At 34.4% G+C, this 19,352-nt stretch overlaps 2 protein-coding genes across 10 annotated transcripts; both read left to right on the top strand.

Annotated features, from left to right (window-relative positions):
- Positions 1 to 2,935: 2,935 nt before the first annotated feature.
- LOC127934855 (coiled-coil domain-containing protein 126) lies at positions 2,936 to 7,662 on the top strand. Of its 2 annotated transcripts, XM_052532375.1 has the most exons (4): positions 2,936 to 3,225; positions 4,144 to 4,208; positions 4,332 to 4,633; positions 5,725 to 7,662. In XM_052532375.1, the coding sequence occupies exons 3-4, from the start codon at positions 4,399 to 4,401 to the stop codon at positions 5,994 to 5,996; spliced, it is 507 nt and encodes a 168-aa protein (XP_052388335.1). In that variant the 5' UTR covers positions 2,936 to 3,225; positions 4,144 to 4,208; positions 4,332 to 4,398; the 3' UTR covers positions 5,997 to 7,662. The 2 variants fall into 2 exon arrangements, with proteins under 2 accessions (XP_052388335.1, XP_052388336.1); XM_052532376.1 differs by having other exon boundaries at positions 4,144 to 4,633.
- Positions 7,663 to 8,958: 1,296 nt separating this feature from the next.
- Positions 8,959 to 14,969, top strand: LOC127935535 (transformer-2 protein homolog alpha-like). Of its 8 annotated transcripts, XM_052533489.1 has the most exons (10): positions 8,975 to 9,121; positions 9,730 to 10,046; positions 10,375 to 10,508; positions 10,605 to 10,764; positions 11,631 to 11,684; positions 12,981 to 13,169; positions 13,831 to 13,946; positions 14,029 to 14,154; positions 14,245 to 14,315; positions 14,530 to 14,969. In XM_052533489.1, exons 2-10 carry the CDS (start codon positions 10,035 to 10,037, stop codon positions 14,538 to 14,540), a joined length of 873 nt encoding a protein of 290 aa, XP_052389449.1. In that variant the 5' UTR covers positions 8,975 to 9,121; positions 9,730 to 10,034; the 3' UTR covers positions 14,541 to 14,969. The 8 variants fall into 8 exon arrangements, with proteins under 8 accessions (XP_052389444.1, XP_052389445.1, XP_052389447.1 ...); XM_052533484.1 differs by lacking the exon at positions 9,730 to 10,046 and having other exon boundaries at positions 8,959 to 9,121; XM_052533485.1 differs by lacking the exon at positions 9,730 to 10,046 and having other exon boundaries at positions 8,959 to 9,121; positions 14,248 to 14,315.
- Positions 14,970 to 19,352: the final 4,383 nt, after the last annotated feature.

Genomic DNA, 19,352 nt, shown 5'->3' on the forward strand with positions numbered 1-19,352 from the left:
TTTGGTCTCTTTTTCAGTACCGACGTCACCAAAGGCAAGTCTCGCAGGTCACAAACACTCGCAATTGCGCATTTCGTGAGACAGACAGATGTTCTCAAGAGCAATTGAATGGAGATGCATATCAGAACAGAGGAAGAGTGTATGAACATATAAAGAGGAAGTCGTAACGAATCCAATCTAATGGAATCTTGAGGAGCTTAGGATGAGTCATGAAACATTCACAAATACAAAAACAGAGCACATTCAAACATTTTCTGAGATTCACACACACACACACACACACACACACACACACACACAGAGGAAGACAGAGCTAGTTATGCCCAGCCCAGCACATACAGAAAACCATTCTAGTGGAACTTTACCAATGATTAGTGGTGAAATTGTTTCTTCTTTCTTTCTGCTACTTGAACAGAAAGTGACTGAATGCGAGCCATATAGCCTGCCGAGTTCACAGAGCACGCAGTCCTCTTTATCGCACAGATAGAGCACAAACACTCTTTTAATTACGTCCATTAATTGGTATTATTCTTCTGAACATTAGCAAGTAGAGAGGAACAATTTAAAGCCAATTCATTGAAAACAGACATATTTCTCTCTCACACAGTCAAGTCAATGTTGGTGAAGTGAAGCTTGTGTAACACTACTGTTACACTGTTGACCTCTGCTGGCCAAAAGAGGAAACTATATAATTAATTTTACTAATTTAAATCAATTTGAAAAAATTTGAAAAAACTGCAAGCGAAATTCAAAAAAGATAATTAAAAATAGTCCAGTAAAATTCACAGACCTAATATACAACTTTCTTTTATATTCATATACATTTTGACCCAAAAGTATCAGATACTGAATCACATGAGTATTTTTATAATTATATATATATATATATTATATATTATATTATATATATATATATATATATATATATATATATATATATATATATATATATACATATATATATATATATATATATATATATATATATATATATATATATATATATATACATACATACATACATACATACATACAAATATATAAATATATATTATGTGGCATGAAGCATTCACAATTAACTCTTAACTAAAGTCTTACTCTTAACTAAGTCTTAACTAAATTCTTAATATTAAATCATAAACTAACTAAAAAATATTATTAAATGTATTAATTAAAAATAAAAATTATGGACCATTCATAATTAACTAAATTCCAACACTAAATTAAAAACTAAATTAAAAAAAACTGGAATATTGAAAAAATGATTTCTTGATTTTATGTATTTTTCTACATAAATTAAGTCTTAATTATGTATGGTTATTTTAATCTATTAATCATAATATCAGTATGAGTTAATGTTAATATTATTATATAATATATTACACACATATACTATAAATACATTTACATTCATGTTATGGTTAATAAACACTGTAGAAAATGTTTGCTGTGATTGATTTTCACAATTTATGACAAAACAGCAAAACACAAATATTAAGAATTAGCTCTCAGGCTAAACAGAAAGCATAAAATGTATTATATAATATAAATATATATTAAAGGTATATGCTAACCTAATGCTAATTTTGATTTTTTTTGTTGTGGCACAACTCTTAGCCTATTGTGTGTGCTGTTCACATGTATTGTCTATGCCACTTGGATCCAGTCTCAGGTAGATGTCCACCAGTGAGCTGAACACAGTAAAGCCTCCCATAATGAACAGCTCTGCACATTGGATGACCCCATGCCATGCGCTCTTCCCTGGTTTCAACTAGCGTCACTTGTGCATATCCAGGCTGACAACATCCACAGATAGATGGACATTGATAGCCAGTGCAGTGAGTGCCTGGAGGTAAACGGGTAATTTTAAGATCCATTTTTATGTTTTATTAAATGCTTATGTGTAACATGATGAATTATGTTAGCTTTCAATTAATAATAGGGGATGCAATGGTGCAAAACTCACATTTCTTGCACTAGTGCCCCATAGTTTCCTTGTGCTCAGTGTTTGTGTGTTTGCATTGGCAGCGTACTGCCATTGATATGAATGTATTCATAAGATACACACTGTCAACCTTTGACCCAACAGGGCAATTGTATATGCTTTTCCTTTGGCAACATCTCAAAGTCTGTGCAATGGTGTTTATACCTGAGAATGAAATAAAATAAAATAAAATTTAATTAAATTTAAGCATCCAAAAGCGACTTACATAAATTAAATAGAATTATTGAATCTGTTTGTTTACGTGTGTGCATCAATAATATATATTACTGGTGATCCATACCTGTGTGTACAGAAACAAGGTGGCTCTGGTTCAATTTTAAACCTTAAAAGCTACAAAGGGATGTACAAAAAAAAAAAAAAAAATTCGATTCCACAGTGACTGTGAAACTTTTCTCTTTTTTTGTGGTTTTGGCTCTTTATATAAACAAGTAATCGAGTGGCAAAACTTGTTTATAATGAAGGTTGTTCTTGACGTCTGTATTTCTAGGCAAGGAACAAACAACATCGATCAGAGCTTTCTCTACATTGTCTAAATTAGGTAACAAAAAAAAAAAATTGTTGAAAATATCTAAATGTAAAAATCCAATGAATCAATTTCGACCATAGATTTCGACTACGTTTGTACCTCTGAACTACATTTCCCATGCTGCCTATGGACTTTTGCGTGAGTGACGTGGGCCAGACTCACTCAAATCAAGTCATACAATCAAGTCGTAACGTTACATAAACATACTTCCAGAACGTATTATTTGTATTTTACATTTGCTGTTACTTATTTTTCGGTCCATCCGGTCATAATAAACGAACCGTTCGAAATTAATTGTACAAAAAATTGCTCAGTCCAGTGTGAGAGAATCGTTTAGACTAGAGAGATTTATGAACTGATTCGTTGAAAAGATTCGACCAGTTCACAACCGGATGTGGCCGGTGCGTGTCGTCGTGACGTCGTACGCAATAGCTCGTGTGGTTACCAGAGGGAAATACTACTGACATTTTTCTGTATTAGTTCTTAGTTTAGATACACCAGGTGGATCTCGTATTTATTTTAAGGCGTTAACTTACCCCCAAAAGAATTAGCTTCTTAGAGACGCATGCTTTGAAGTTATGCTGCAGTTTGAATATTGTTTTAATATTACAGATTTTTTAAGATAGCAAACGTGCTTAGAAGATGTCAACAATGTGGAGTCTACGAATCTGTCATCTTGACCAAAGTATTTAAGGTAATTTCAGTGTTAGCTATGTTACCGTAGCAGTTTCACCAGGCTGTTCAATACCTTTCAGACCCGGCCTGGTCGAGGTAACGTTAGGTGTTCAGTCGTACAGTCGATTTCGTTGAGCTGCTTAAATTAATATCAGTATGCAGACCTTGAGAACCGAGAAAAAAGATAAAAACAATCATGTGTAGAAGCATGATATGATTCCACCCAGAATGCTGAAAGCTATTGGGTTTTTGTATATTTGCTTATACTGCATGTCAAATATCAGTGGTCCTGTTTTAATGCTGTCCTTTTCTCCAATACAGTGTTACAGCTGCTTCATGATGACATTAACAGTTAAACTGAAGGAGTGTTTAACTAATAATAACGATCTTTTCAGCAAAGGCATGATATGTCTGACCTCAAAGCTTTAACCCAGTTTTATGCTATAATTCCCATCTTAAATTTCATGTGACTATACTTTTTTACAGCTTTACAGCCGAAAACAATAGTTTGACAGGGTGGAGCACACAGTGTAAATCCCTTGTACTTTGTTCAGTCTTTGATAATAACAGTAACAAGATTGATTTAATCTTGACTAATATTATCAATGCTACATTTTAACATTGCTGATATTGTTTTGCTGATCTGTGGGGATGTGATGATTAAACGTGGACGTATTTCTCCCTCCTGCATTATTAATTAATATCTAAAGCACCATCTCATTGAGTGATTTGTGACTGGGTGGAGAGTAGCACTGTAACCACTGAGGGAAAAATAGTGATGACACTGCTTCTGTTCACTTATGAATGGAAACGTAATTTATGAATACAAACTGAAATCTTAGGCTTTGCATATTTACTGCAACTACAGCTATTTAATATGATTAATCTAAAAAAATGTTTGCGTGTTTTGTGTGTGTGTGTGTGTTGTATTTTACAGATACATCTTGCACCTGATGCCAATTCAGCAATTGACAATTACTTCCAAACCATCCATCTTCCATGGTGATAATTTCCTAGTCAAAACAGCTAAACAAATGCATGAGACCAGTGACCTTATTACAGGATCTTCTCCCCATTCCTAATTTTAACCTCCACTCTGCTTTTTCATGACTTAATTATTCCCAGCCCTGAACCTGACACCCTCTTATAAACCTGTCCCCACCCCGTCGCCCATCAGACCTGCAGCATTGCCATGCTGGGCTGTCTGCTGCGTAGGAGCATGTCTCACAGACTGAGTGTGTTTCTGGTAGTCTTCGGCCTGGCCTGGTGTCTGCTGCTGCTTCACTACACCATCACACAACCACGGCGCCAGAGCAGCGCAGAGCTCCGCCAACAGATCCTCGAGCTCAGCCATCGCTATGTCAAAGTCCTTAGTGAGGAGAACCAGAACCCTTCAGGGCCCCATGGCATCTCCATGGCAGGATATGGTAAGAATTTATTATCCTATTCATTATTTAATCCCCCTCCCATTGTTCCTAACCTGTCTGCGGTTTTATAATGCGGTTTTATAGTCCATATGACTTTCACAAAAGTCAAAACAAAAATTTTGTGTGATGAAATAACCAAAATTGACATCTAAAGCAAACGTTATTGCGTATTTTAACCAAACAAAATTGTGCAGTTTTAACTTGTTGCCTGAGCTTAGAAACTTGTTTACGCTGTACAACAAGATTCAGTTAATTTACATCAGTTAGTACAACAGTTGTCATGAACAAGGAAAAATAATTTTATTGTAGCTAATGTTTTTTGTTCATAAAACATTAACAAATGCTAATTTAGACTACTAAAAATGTTAAATAATTATTAGTAAATGTAAAACTTAACATTAACATGAGTGAAATTAAAAATGAACTTCGTTGGTTGTTAGTTAGTAAATTACGTTAACCAAAAATAACAAGTTGAAATTTTATTTTATGTTTTCCCTCGCTGGTAATGCTTTACAAAAGGTCCTATTTGTTAACAGTAGTTAATGTGTTAACTAACATGAACTAGCAATTAAAACATTTACAACATTTATTGATCTTGTTTCCATTTATTAACGTTAGTAATTAAAAAATAAAATTTTAATGATAATGTAAACAACTGTATTTTTATTAAACAGTATTAACAAAGATTATTACATTTAAAATTAAAAAGACTAACAAATGTTGTAAAAATATATTGCTCAATGTTAGTTCACATTACATTTGTATATTTTTCCTGTGAACAAGTATTAGAATTCCAGTGTAAATAAATACAACTTTTGATTTTAAAAATTAACAAATAATAATGAGGGCTGTAGCAATACCGTTTTATTTTTGTTAATTATGCATTTGACAAATGGTAATAAGTGAAACCTTAAAGTTTTATCTAAATTATTTTAAATTATTTTATAAAATATAAACACATTTATTCTTTTTTTTTTTTTTTGAAGCTTATGTGAATAAATGGCCTGCTTCGCATTCAGGGAGGGTGTGGTAGAAAGAGGTTTAGAAATAACATAATACTAATCCTTGCCTTATCTCTTGTTCTGCTGAAGCTGACTTGAAGAGGACAATTGCTGTGCTGTTAGATGATATTCTCAACCGTTTGGTGAAGTTGGAGGGGAAAGTGGAGGCTGCTGTGAATGCCTCTATACAGAACATCTCCCATCCTGCTGTTGGTGCCAGCACTCTCCTTGCTGCCAGAGTCACTGTTTCCAGGTCCACCAAACAAAATAGGTCTGCCCACCGGCCAGAGAGACGTAGTTACCCTCTGTACTTCCTGTCACAATCACCTGACAGGTCACATAAGCCGCACTCTTTGAAATAGGAAACTGTGGCTATGGACATCTTCTGCATCACTACAGCAAAGACTGAGATTCAGAGATAAATAAATAAACGTGTGTGTGTGTGTGTGTGTATATATATATATATATATATATATATATATATATATATATATATATATATATATAATACAGTGGGGCTCGAAAGTTTGGGCACCCCTTGCAGAATCTGTGAAAATATGAGTAATTTTCATACTACTATGCATGTTATATTTTATTTAGTTCTGACTTGAGTAAGATATTGTACATAAAAGATATTAACATTTAGTCCAAAAGACAAAAAAATTGCTGAAATTATTAAAATAACCCCACTCAAAAGGAAACAAGATGCATTAAGAGCTGGGGGTGAAAACTTTTGAACACGATGAAGATGGCCAAATTTGTCTTATTTTGTTGAAATATTTTTTTTTTCCATTTAGTTCTGCCCTTCGTACGCAACAGAAGATACTTGTATGTTTCCCGGTACACAAATTAAGTACAATTTACCTTGAACTTCAAATTCCAAAAGTTTTCACCCCCAGCTCTTAATGCATATTGTTTCCTTCTGGAGTATCAGTGAATGTTTGAATCTTTTTAAATAGTTGTGTTTGAGTCCCTCAAATGTCCTCAGTGTGATAAGGTGCATCTCAAAATCATAAAGTCACTGCTGGAAAGGGTTCATATATGCAAAGATGCTGGAAAACTGAAGAATCTGCAGGACCTTAAAGATTTTTCTGAATAACGCTGCTCAGTTTAACTGTTCAGAACAAACAAGGGACTCATGCACAACCATCACAAAACAGAAAGACAGCCGAGGATCATCAGGTGACAGAACACAGTACTAAGAACCAAGGGTTCCCAAACTTTTGAGTGGGGTTATTTTAATAATTTCAGCAATTTTTCTGTCTTGTGGACTAAATGTTAATATCTTTTATGTACAATATCTTACTCAGGACAGTACTAAATAAAAAATAACATGCATTTAGTGTGATCTCTCTTATTTTTTGAAAATGACTGATGGCATTTTCACAGATTCTGCAAGGGGTGCCCAAACTTTCGAGCCCCACTATATATAAATATATATATATATACACACACACACACAATTTTTCTTTTTAGACTAAAACAGCTTTTAGACATTTATGTTGTGCACATGAGCTTCTGCTTGATTGTTTTGTCTTATATTCATGGATCACAAGTATATTTTATAACTTATGTGCAATATGGAATATAAGATACGAGAGAGTGATAGGATGTGTTTTCTAACAACACTTTTTTTTTTTGATATACGGATGTGTTTCATCAAGTATCTTTAAAAGACACCATGTACGCACTGTCTCCACAGCTAGCTAACGTTGTGTAGTGCACGTAGATGGATTCCAGAGCGAAGGTTTACACGTAGCACCTTTTAATTGTTAAGACTTTATGGGTTGCTATACATTAGCTATTGAACTGTGGAGGAAAGGAGCTGATCCAAAGAATTATCTCAGTCAATAGTTGATTGATGTCTCTTTAGCAGGTTGATTTGTTTAAGGGGTGGGGATATACCTCAGTTGCTGTTAGTACATAGAGCTGAATCAAAGCAAAACTCAACGCAGCATTAAGCTTTCAGGAGGAACTCTACCATACAACACAACTCAGTCCATACAATAAAACATGTGCCAGACTTCAGATGTGTCAGTGTATGTGCTGAAATGTTGTTTTTTAATTGCTTAATTAAAAAGCTCTTTTAAATAAGAACGCTTTCTTCCAAGTGCTTCAAATAATGCAATGCTGCCAGTAACATGTCAATAAAGTGTTTTTTTTGTTTTGTTTTTTTCCGGATATGTTGCTTTTAATCTATAAATTATAATCTTATAATTTGCTAGTGTACATTAATACACACTCTGTTTCAATCTATCTGTCCATCTATCTATCTATTTATCTATCATGTTGATTTATAATCTATAATTTATATTTCAGTCAGGGATCCACACTCGCTTAATCTTCTTAATCACTTTATGATTTATTATAATTTTGCAGCAGAGAACAATCAAACGTTTCGGCAGTTAGCCTTCTTCAGTGAATCATACATGGATGTTTCCTACAAGAGTTCTTAAAGAACTTCTTAAAGTTTCTCGACCAGATCCCTGAATAGAATATGGTGAGACTGATTGATCTGTGCACCCTAGACTGAAGTTGAGCACAGTGAACTTTATTCCTTTATAATCTATCATTTATAAACATAATTTGCTAGTGTATATTTAAACACAAAACCTTTATCTATCATTCTATGATCTGTGTATATCCTTCTATCAATACACTTTTATTTTGGATATTTTGATTTATAATATATAATTAATAATCATATAATCTATATTCTTTTTATTTATTTAGTAATTTATCAGACGCTTTTATCTAAAGCGACTTACAAATCAGGACAACCGAAGCAATTTGTCAGTTGTAGTATTAAAACAGCTGAAAACAGATCCAAAACTAGTGCTAAAACTTTATAACTACTATCTATATATACATTTTAAAAATAAAGAAAAATGACAAAAGCAAGCAACAAAATGTCAAAACTGTTCAAGCATCTGCTAAATGCATAAATTTAAATTAAATTTAAATTTAATTTTATATGTGTATACAACCACATACACATACACATTTATCAGTTATATATATATATATATATATATATATATATATATATATATATATATATATATATATATATATATATATATATATATTATTTCCATTTAGTTTGTTGAAGTATTAAAATAACTCAAATTAAATAAAACTAAAACTTAATAAAACACCTATACAGACATAATAAATTCAGACATAATTTAACTAAAATTAAAATAAATATCTATCTATCTATCTATCTATCTATCTATCTATCTATCTATCTATCTATCTATCTATCTATCTATCTATCTATCTCCACACGTGATGAGGATGTGACGTATTTGTTGAGCCGCCCGCCTCCCATAGTTCACCGCGCGCTGAAGCTGGTCAGCCATTTTCTGCTGTTACATTAAGAGCGGAAGTCGTCGAGGAAGGACATTTTTATTTAAACGTTTTTTTTTTCAATCATTAATACTTTAAAATGAGTGATGTCGAGGAGCCACAAATCGAGGGGAGGGTAAGCATTATTTCGGTGTAAACCGTTCGTCCGTTTACCTCAGATATTCTTTCTTTCTCTTTGCGGTAGTGCTCGATTAGTGAACAACTAACGTTAACCGCCTTTTCCTTTCTTTTGTTTATTTACAATTTAACTGAGCAGATAGACAAGCTGATGCAAAGGGTTAATAATTCGTTAGACATTCAACATTAAGTCACTTTAAATGTTTATATGAGTCCATTACGATGTTGAATGTCAAATAAATGTAATAACGTTTCTGGGTTGGATATAGTAAGGATTTTCAGATGCATGAATTTTTATATAACGTTAACGTTTTTTTTTTCTTGCAGTTGTTGAAGCAGATATTGATTAGAAAATGACTTAACACGTGTTTTAATGTTAAAACACGAGCCTGCATTCACACAATAGCAGCCTGAGTACTTTTGGTTTCTCTTTCCAACATTTCTGATCTTTCCTTACCCCTCTCTCTCTTACACCATATGATTATGTAGCCAAAAAACACCTGTATTTCAAAAGGAGTAACGTTGGTGGAATTTGAATAGTTCACTACATTTTTACCCTAAATTTCCCTTGACCTTAATCGCTCTGAATGTTCTTTTTTCATTAAGGTTATTGGTCGTGAAGGATTTGAAGAGTTAAGGCCAAGAATGTGGAAGAATGTTCAAGATAAAAGAAGGCTTTTACAGAGAAAAAAAGTTTACAGAGCAGACGGTTAAGTGGGAAGGGGAGAAAAGAACGGAAGATCGGTCAGATAGCAGCACGCTCGCGTAATGTGTCTAAAGCAGAAAAAAAGAAAAGAGTTTTCAGATTGGGGTGAAGAAATGAAAAGGAGAGAAAAATGAAAACTGAACAAACGAAGACCGAAGAATAAAATGCCTGAGAGAGAGGAATAGCGTATACTGAAAACCGAAGAATGAATGAGTCCGTAGGTTAAGTAAATGCAGAATTTGTGTTCCAAGTGTCTTTCTAATCTCATCTTGATGATCATTTGCATGTTTGTAGCTTTACTATGGTGATTCGGCTAAAGAACAAGCATCACAAGGTCCTTTGATGACTTTGTAGCATTTTAAAATGTATCTATAATGTTACTACATTTGTATTTTTTTTTATTCATGGTGTAATTTAAGTCATTCTAACACTTTCCTCCACAGCTGTAATAAAGTGAATGTTTGGAATGTGGTATCAGTGTGTAAGTTTGCTTGCATTGTAAATGTTCGTCTTGTTAATGTTGTAACACATTGCTGTGACGTTAGGAATCCCGCTCTCCTTCCAAATCGGAGCGGGGCAGTCCTGCCCAGCCCAAGATTGAAAGCAGGTCTGGCTCTCCCAGCCCTTCCCGAGCACCCAAAAGTTCTGAATCCAGATCGCGATCCCGCTCCAAGTCCAGGTCAGTTCAAACATTAGCTGAAGGTCATTTCTCGATAGATGAATTGAAATGAACTTGCTTTCACATTTCTTACTGTCTGTTTTCGGTCCTTTCCAGGTCTCACTCTCGTCGCCATTCAAATCGGCGGTACAGCCGCTCTCGGTCTCACTCCCACCGGAAAAAGTCCCGTTCTCGCTCCTACAGCCCTGACTCCCGACGCAGACGGGGCCAGAGCACATCACCCATGTCTAACCGCCGTAGACTCGCCGGCAGCAGGGTGAGTATCATGGGATAGGGGTCAACGTTCAGAGAGACCAAAACTACTGCTTTGCTGTTGAAAGTACAGTTCACTCAAAAATTTTATTGTCATTGTTTATTTACCTCATATCATTGCAAATCCATTTAATATTTTTTTTTTTTTTTTTTTTTTATAAATGCATTTTATTTTAATAAATGGCAGCATACAGCAGTTGTTCATAGCCAAGTGGCTGGGGGCCCTAGCGAACTTCCAGAATGACTTCAGTATTGAAATTAATAAATTATTATTAATGTATTAAAATAAAACTTTTAGTTAAAATGCTGTGGGGAAAAAACGATAATTTTGGGGGTACAATTAAATTTTCTTTAAGTTTCTGCAGTCTAAAAAAAATTTGTTTTATTAATTTAATATTTGTAGATTCTTCGTTACTTTTTTTTACAAAAAAAAAAAAAGTTGGAAACAAGCTTTGTCATACTTATGTGGTACCATGTTTACATTTACATATCTACATTTTTCTACATTCAGAAAAAAAGTGTTCCAAACTGTCACTGGGGTGGTACCTTTTCAAAATATACCATTCAGGGTAAATAAAAAGATGTATTTTTCTAGGGTACAGCCCTAGACCGCTGACCAGTGACAGCTTTGTATATATTTTTTTTCTGAAAGCGTAGGCCAGTTTTTCTGATTTAAAAAAAAAAAAAAAAATACGCAACACACTTTGCTATAGATCAAGAACTTTTTTTTTTAAGTGATGTTTTAATTGCTAGTCTTAAAGGTTTGTTTCTGTTTTGTATAAAATGCATGCAAACCCCCATCACAGCCTCCCGGGGACGAGCATGACTGTCTTTAATAACCCCTTTTATTCCTTCTTATTACATCAACAGAGCTCATACAGCCATGACTCCAAAAAAGACTCGCACAGTCATGGTGATGCCAGGGTATGTGGACCTTTCTTAACCTTTTAACATTAACCACTAGACCAAACAAGTCTCAATGTTGCCTTTTAAAGGGGTTAAGAGGTCCATGTGGTGACTCTTGCTTTTTAAAGAATGGCTTTGTCTTCCTGCAGTGACTGAAGCCCTTCAGACGGCTCATGCAATGACCATATTCATACTGTGATGCCCTTAGAAATGTTTTGGTTGGACGGAAAGCTGTAATGTTTGTTTTTGCATCAAAATCTCTTTTACGGGGTTATTAAATACTGTCACACAGTTACCCAAAGAAATTTCTGAGAATTAGCTAGCAATGTTGATTTGCCGCTCTACCAGAGAAAGCAATGAAGTATTTCCTAGAAAACGGTACATGCATCTTTTGGAATGGTGTGACAATGAACACTGAGGAACCTAGACTGGTTATTACATACGAAAGAAATGTTGAGCTGCTTTCCATCACGTCCAGTTGTTATTTAATGTCATTGCATGTGAATATTTTCTATGGTATAAGATTTGAAGGTTCACAACAGGAGATAAAGAAATAAATTACAATGTGTCTGCTCCCCCCCCCAAATATAAGTGAACGTTTCATCAAAGATCCGATGGACCCTTTTAACATTTCTGGGTTTCACGCCAGTGGAAAATCATCATAGTTGGGTTAACTTGAAGAATGGGTGAATGGGAGAGTACCACAAATATATTTTTAGCATTCCAATTTGCTCAGATAGCAAAAGAAAAGCTCTACAATAGTGTTTCCGTGACTTTCAATAAAAGGGAAAAAATTGAGCGATAATGGCAGTCAGAAGAGAGAACAGTGTTAAATTTATCGTTCCTCCCATAGACAAAACACCCTCACGTTAGCAGTAACTGTTTTTTTTTTTTTTTTTGTAATTTGATGCATTACATTACATTTACATTTATTCATTTAGCAGACGCTTTTATCCAAAGGTGATGCAAAGGTTTATGATGCAAAGGTGATATAATACAAAGAATAGTGTGTTAAATGTACATAAAAAAAACATACAAAGAAAAACTTTTGAGAATTCACGATGCTCAAGACTGTTCAACGCGTCATCACAGTCTTGTAAAAAGGGTCCATTATGTAAATTTGAAGTTTATATTTCAGTATGATCCGTAATATTTGTGTAAAATTTTTCTGTGTAGTTCATTGCTGTTGAATGCTGTTACAGCCGTTGAATTTTAATCACACAGTTTGTGTATTATTTGGTCGTTGTTCAGTTCTTGGTGTTTTTATATCTTTTGTCCTGTGTTCTAGTGCTGACACCTCTGTTCCTCTTTCAGGCCAATCCAGACCCAAACACGTGTCTGGGTGTGTTTGGTCTCAGTCTGTACACAACAGAGCGAGACCTGAAAGAGGTCTTCTCACGTTACGGCCCTTTAGCTGGTGTCAATGTTGTCTACGACCAGCGAACAGGACGCTCTCGTGGTTTTGCCTTCATTTACTATGAGCACATTGATGATGCTAAAGAGGTACATCCCCAAATAGAAATGACCTGCCAGTGCAAGTTCACGGTCTAAGCAGTTTAGTGATTCACTTAATGCCATCTTAAGTACAAATGCAGATTACCCCTTGTAATCTAGTGAACACAGTCTTGTTTAGATAAATCTGGAAATATCAGGCCATTTGTGATTTACAGGCCTGAATGGTCATGAAAATGACAGTTTATATTTAATTGGCTACGTATTGCACTCATGTTAAGTAAAACTAGCTTGAATGCAGTAGTAAGGTCCACTTTGTGACTGTTTCTTTTTAAATGATTCTTTCCTATATGTTCGCACATTGGTCTGAATGATACAATCATTCTCATATGTTAACATCAGTCAGTACATCAGCTAATTAAAACTATCAATTGGCAGTATATTTTTAAAGCATTTATTAATTTTTGCTAGTGTTAGTAAAAACCAGGTTTCTCAAAACATCTTTTGTGGTCCATAGAACAAGAATACATAGGTTTGGAATGACACACGGACAATTAAATAATGACAGAATTTCCATTTTAACTGTCGCTTTAATCCTTAAACATTAAGACATTTTTATTCCTGTTTTTCAGACCTTCTTTGAGCACTCTAATGTTATAACATGCTCTGATTGTATATTCGGTCTAAAAATACCATTTATCTCTCACTATAGGCGATGGAGCGGGCTAATGGCATGGAGCTGGATGGAAGGCGCATCAGGGTGGATTATTCCATCACCAAACGTCCACACACACCCACACCAGGCATCTACATGGGTCAGCCCACACAGTGAGTATTTTGCCGGCCAAAAATCTCTCACTGACAAATATGCTGAATAAGCTAGTATGGGTGGTTTGTAATAACACTTCAGATGTGACTCTTTTAGTAACGGAGGTGGGAGCAGCAGCAGCAGCAGCGGTGGCCGTAGACGAGACTGGAATTACGATCGTGGCTATGACAGATACGACCGTTATGATGAGTATGATTACAGATACAGGTAACACTGAATATATACTGCAGTGTGTCAAACATTTCTACTGTTTGTGTGATGTGCTTGTGAATTCTGAGCCCTTATTCTCTTTTCCAGCAGGAGGCGCTCTCCGTCACCTTATTACAGCCGGTACAGGTCTCCCTCAAGATCTCGTTCATACAGCCCAAGTGAGTGGATTTAAAAGCCTTGAGCATTGAGCAATCTAAATTTTCCACATATGCCCAAATGCATGCATGCCTGCCTGCTTGATAAGTCACAGCTTCTAGAGTGCATTACTTATGAAATCCCATTATTCACCCGTTAGCCCACTAAATCATGGTATACCGTGTGATGGAAACTTTAACTGTTGACTCATTCTAATAAAACTTATGTGTTTTGCAGGACGATACTAAGAAGATCCTCAAGACTTCTTTTGCCTGTTTGCATATACATTTATAAACACATGAAGTACATGGAAAAACTCACTGTATTAGAGAAAGATTTGTTTAATGTATTAATTTGTAGACTTCCCCTTTATGTAAGTTTAAGGTTTGCGGAGATCATAAATGCAAATTTTATGTGTTTTTTTTTTTTTGGTAGTGCGTTCCTATGGTGTGATATGAGTTTTTCTATATACTGGGCATCTTTTAGCAGGTATGAATGCAGTACTGAGAGTGAGTGAGTGTGTGTGTGTGAGTTACTGTACATCCATGAGGCAGAGCATCATGTACTTGAGAAAGCAGGCTGAGATTGCCTCCATTTATCTGTGACAAATACCTTTATTTTCAGGAGTAATTTGTGTTGCTTTGTGTCTTTTTCAAGAAATAAAGACCTCAAAATAACTGTGCTTTTTATTCTGAAAAGACATGCTTTGATGTGCTACTTAGTCTTATGTTTTTTTTTTTAAAGCTTGGAATGAAAGCATAATTTTTTTTCAGTAGTTATGTACAATACAGTAATTGTCAACTTGCTTTAACATTTTGAATTTAAAAACCATAGACAAAATGTACATAAAAACAAATCTAATTCATTGCTAAGAAATTAGTTTTTAGCAAGTAATAATAATGAATCTCTGTGAAAAAACTGGTCACAACTGTTTTTGAGATGGGTTTTAAACCTAAAACACATTCCAATATCTGAAATGCAATAATTTGGTCATAATTATTTATAATAGTAACAGGTGAAAAGAAGAACATTTGATACTTTGCATTATCAGATTGTTACAATAAAATGTGAACAAACAAAAATCTTTATTTGAACCTTCTATGAAGATCAAATACAAATCATACAGAAATAATTTGTACAATACAATGGTTGATAGTAACAATTTCATCAAAATGAAAGTAAATGTTTTTGCCTTTCTGTAAAATAGCTTGGAACATCATCATAATAAATAACCACAATATTTCACTGCAGACAAAAAGTAAAGTAGTCATATAAAGGTTTTTTAAACTGCTTCCATTTGTGAATATGTAAGTGTGTTGGAAATCATCCATCTTAAACTACCAGACAAGCACACAAGGTACTCCATTAGTGCAGTTTGGAGAGCTTGGCTACATTAGACTGTCGGCCATATTGTTTTCACCTATCCAGGCATTTCAGATCAGTAGAGTGGAAGAGTGAGGAAGTTCTGAGACAAGGCTATCGTTAAGATTTCACTCCCTGAATTGGCAAGGAAGTGATATGAGGCCAACAGTCCTAAAATGTTATTAAAAATACCTTTGAATAAACATAAAAATGTGCAAACCAGGCTACAAAGACTATAAAACAGACTTTGGTGGACTTAAAAGTTCTAAATTGCTAACTGCCTCTTTTACAAGTCAATGAACTCTAATAATTGTGTTACGTCTTGTACTGAGGTCATCTTTTATGCACAATCAACAGAATGCATCAGCTGTCAGTATATTTTCATAATGACAAATAAAGCTCCTTGATCAAGGAAATGTCACTGCTGGTTATATATGCTATATATCATTTTGTATGTGACGAATAAAAATCTTGACCATATCACAATCGTTTCTTATTAGACATTATTAATATGAGCATGGGAGACTTTATTCTTTCATTGTGCTGTAATGTATTGAATTAATACTTCAATATCAGATTAAAATTGTGTATTTCTCTGCAATTGTTTGCTTTTTAAAATTCTTGACTTCAAAATCATCAAAAAGGCAATCTACATATTAAACTTTAACAAACCGAAATGTAGTGAAAATGGATATCACAAAACGTTATGCCATCCTCTCACATAAGTCAACTTGCACACAGAATAAGCTAAATATTTAAGTCCCACTACTTGTGTACAATATCATACAATATTTTTCTTGTTTTACTCATATTTGTTTGTACATTTCCAGACCATTTCAGCAATAAAAATAGTTCAAAATTACAAATAATTGAATTATTCAAATGACCCAAAAGTCTCTGTAGAATCTCCTTGAATTTGGATTTTCTTCAATGCACATCATCAACCTGGCCACCTTTAAACATATCCTATCAAGGCACACATGGGGAAAAAAAACAGTGAATACAATACCATACCATACCACTCAATTCAAATGAACGTCAGGGAATTAGAGCACACTATATGACCTCCCATGTCTTCAATGGCAACTACACCCATTAAGACAGAAAAAAAAACGGTATCCATTTCTGAATGAACTAGAAAGCTATGAATTATGGATTTAAATTAACCACTCAAAATATTACTGATTGTATAAGGTAAAATTTATTTTAAATATTGTGCTATAAAAATTATTTCCAGGGATGGAGGGCATTCTTAACCCTTAATGCCTTTGCAGGCTATATGAAACACTTTATATTTATTTAAGTGTTTGACACCTAAGGCCTATCTAGTTTTGTTCTGCTTGAGACAATGAGTAAAGCATTAGACATGTTTTACAGGTCTGTTAAGATCTTCAGACATTACACACTAAAACAAGCCTGTAACCAAGCATGTTATTAAACATTTACAAAATACCACTTATAATTTCCTATCAGCTGTTCATTAGCTTACATGGTTGCAGGCCTCTGATTTTTGAGGCCCCACAGTCAAAGGTCAGGCCCAACTCATTGCTTAGGTCATGCTAACTGTTCTCTTAAAATTATTTGAGACAAATATAAGTAAATCTTAATTTTGAAATCTTAAGCTCATAAAAGATAAAGGAAAATAAACTTATGTTGTTTAACAATAAAATTCTCCGAGACTAGACTTACATGGGCCATAGCCTACAAATAACTTGTGTAGGCCGAGGTTTATTTAGCTTTTTGTTTTGTTTATTTGCTTTTTTTTATGGATCACCATTATTTCATATTCTTTATCAAAAAAACAATATCTCAAAATAAAATATCAAAGGAAATATGTAAAACTTCCAACTTTACATTTACATTTTTTTTTACATTTACATTTATTCATTTAGCGGACGCTTTTATCCAAAGCAACTTACAATTGCTATATATGTCAGAGGTCGCACGCCTCTGGAGCAACTAGGGGGTTAAGTGTCTTGCTCAGGGACACATTGGTGTCTCACAGTGGATTCGAACCCGGGTCTCCCACACCACAGACGTGTGTTTTATCCACTAGGCTTAACACCACTTTTACATGGGGTAAAAGCACAATAATAATAATACAAATGTTCAATTACATAACTTTCAATTTTAAATTTGTCCTTTCAAAGTATAAAAATAAACATTATTCAAAATATCTTAATATAAAGTGAATGAATAACTAGATGAACATAACCTTCAGTTTAAACAACTAACGTAAATGACTAAACACTCCAAACATTCCTTAGGATGATAGTAACCTAAAGAAGTTTGGAGTATGTAATTGTAACGCTTGTTAAAGCAATTAATATATGAACTCTGAGTTCTTTGACGTGAACACAGGAAGCAGTTTAGAGGGGAATAAAATTAAATTAAATTGGAAGGTGTGAATCGGTACCGCCATTTTCTGTATAAATGCACCTTGGTTAATACAGCCAAGAACATACACATGACTACACTTTCAAAAAAATGTATCCTTAAAACAAAATCAGTATGAAAGAAGAAGTATGTTTTTCAATAAATTACTTGTTAAAAAACAACGTTTACCCGAAACAAATGTGCTTGCTATGTACGAAACTTGCATGAAAGTTTCTCAAAGAAATGTATTCGCGTAAACATGGCGAAAACCGCAAAGAATGTTCCATACATTCGCTCAACAGGGAGTATAGCCTGAAAACAGGCAAAAAAAAGTAAATAAGATCTGAAACGGTACAAAAAAACTAATTTCTAACTTACATAATGTTTAATTGCAGCGTTCTTCGACGATATAAGGCAGCAGTTTATGCTTTTGTTAGCCTTTTGTTTGTATATAATGTATAGGCTATGCTTAAAACGTATTTATGCTATCGTTTGGGTCCCTAATTCTATTAAACGGCAAATTATCCTGGTGCTTTTAAGGAAAGCCCGCAGATATTTTTCGTCAAACAGACATATGCCACCCTCAATCCGCATACTAGCATAACATTACATACACAACGTGTCCCTATAGAAAACGTCCCCCTGACGGGTGGAGCAACGGGTCGCATTCCTTTCCAATAACATACATTTTAAAGCAACCTCACAAACATGCTGTACGTTTAGGCTTAGTGATTCTATAAAGTACTTATTAATTTGCACAGTTTATATAAAAGTTGACTAACGTTATAGAAAATGGACGGTGCAAAAGGGGGGGAAATTATGGTAGGAAAATTAGCTTCCGATCTGACCAACGAATGAGGGGAGGAGAATCCCCACATGAGTCCTAGACAAAAGGACTGGGTATCTAAAACCATAAAATAAGACCTGTAATTAACAACTTATGTTACGTTTTCAGAATCAGAAAATGCTTAATATACAACACATTCATGCGAACTGCCTCGAAATACCTTTTGCGAACGAAGTCCTCCTTCACATTTTTCTTTCTTGGCAGGTATTTTAACTTTTAAATTAAAAGGAAAAGAAAATGCATGGTGCATATGTGTTCCGGTTTCTAATTCTGAAACTAAATGAATTAATTCTGGCCCATAGTAGACTTTTCGCGCCTGGATTTGTACCGAAGAGCAGTGGCTGAAAACCAATGAATGAACACCGATGCAGCAGTCAGCAAGAGTAGTAAAGCAGAAAGGAGCTGCGCTCTCATTGGTCTCCTGTTCGACCAATAGGAGCGCGTCATGTGCGTGCCTTTCTACTGTAGTAGTTGT

Source organism: Carassius gibelio, chromosome A19 (assembly GCF_023724105.1).
Source record: "Carassius gibelio isolate Cgi1373 ecotype wild population from Czech Republic chromosome A19, carGib1.2-hapl.c, whole genome shotgun sequence".
Taxonomy (NCBI): Eukaryota; Metazoa; Chordata; class Actinopteri; order Cypriniformes; family Cyprinidae; genus Carassius; species Carassius gibelio.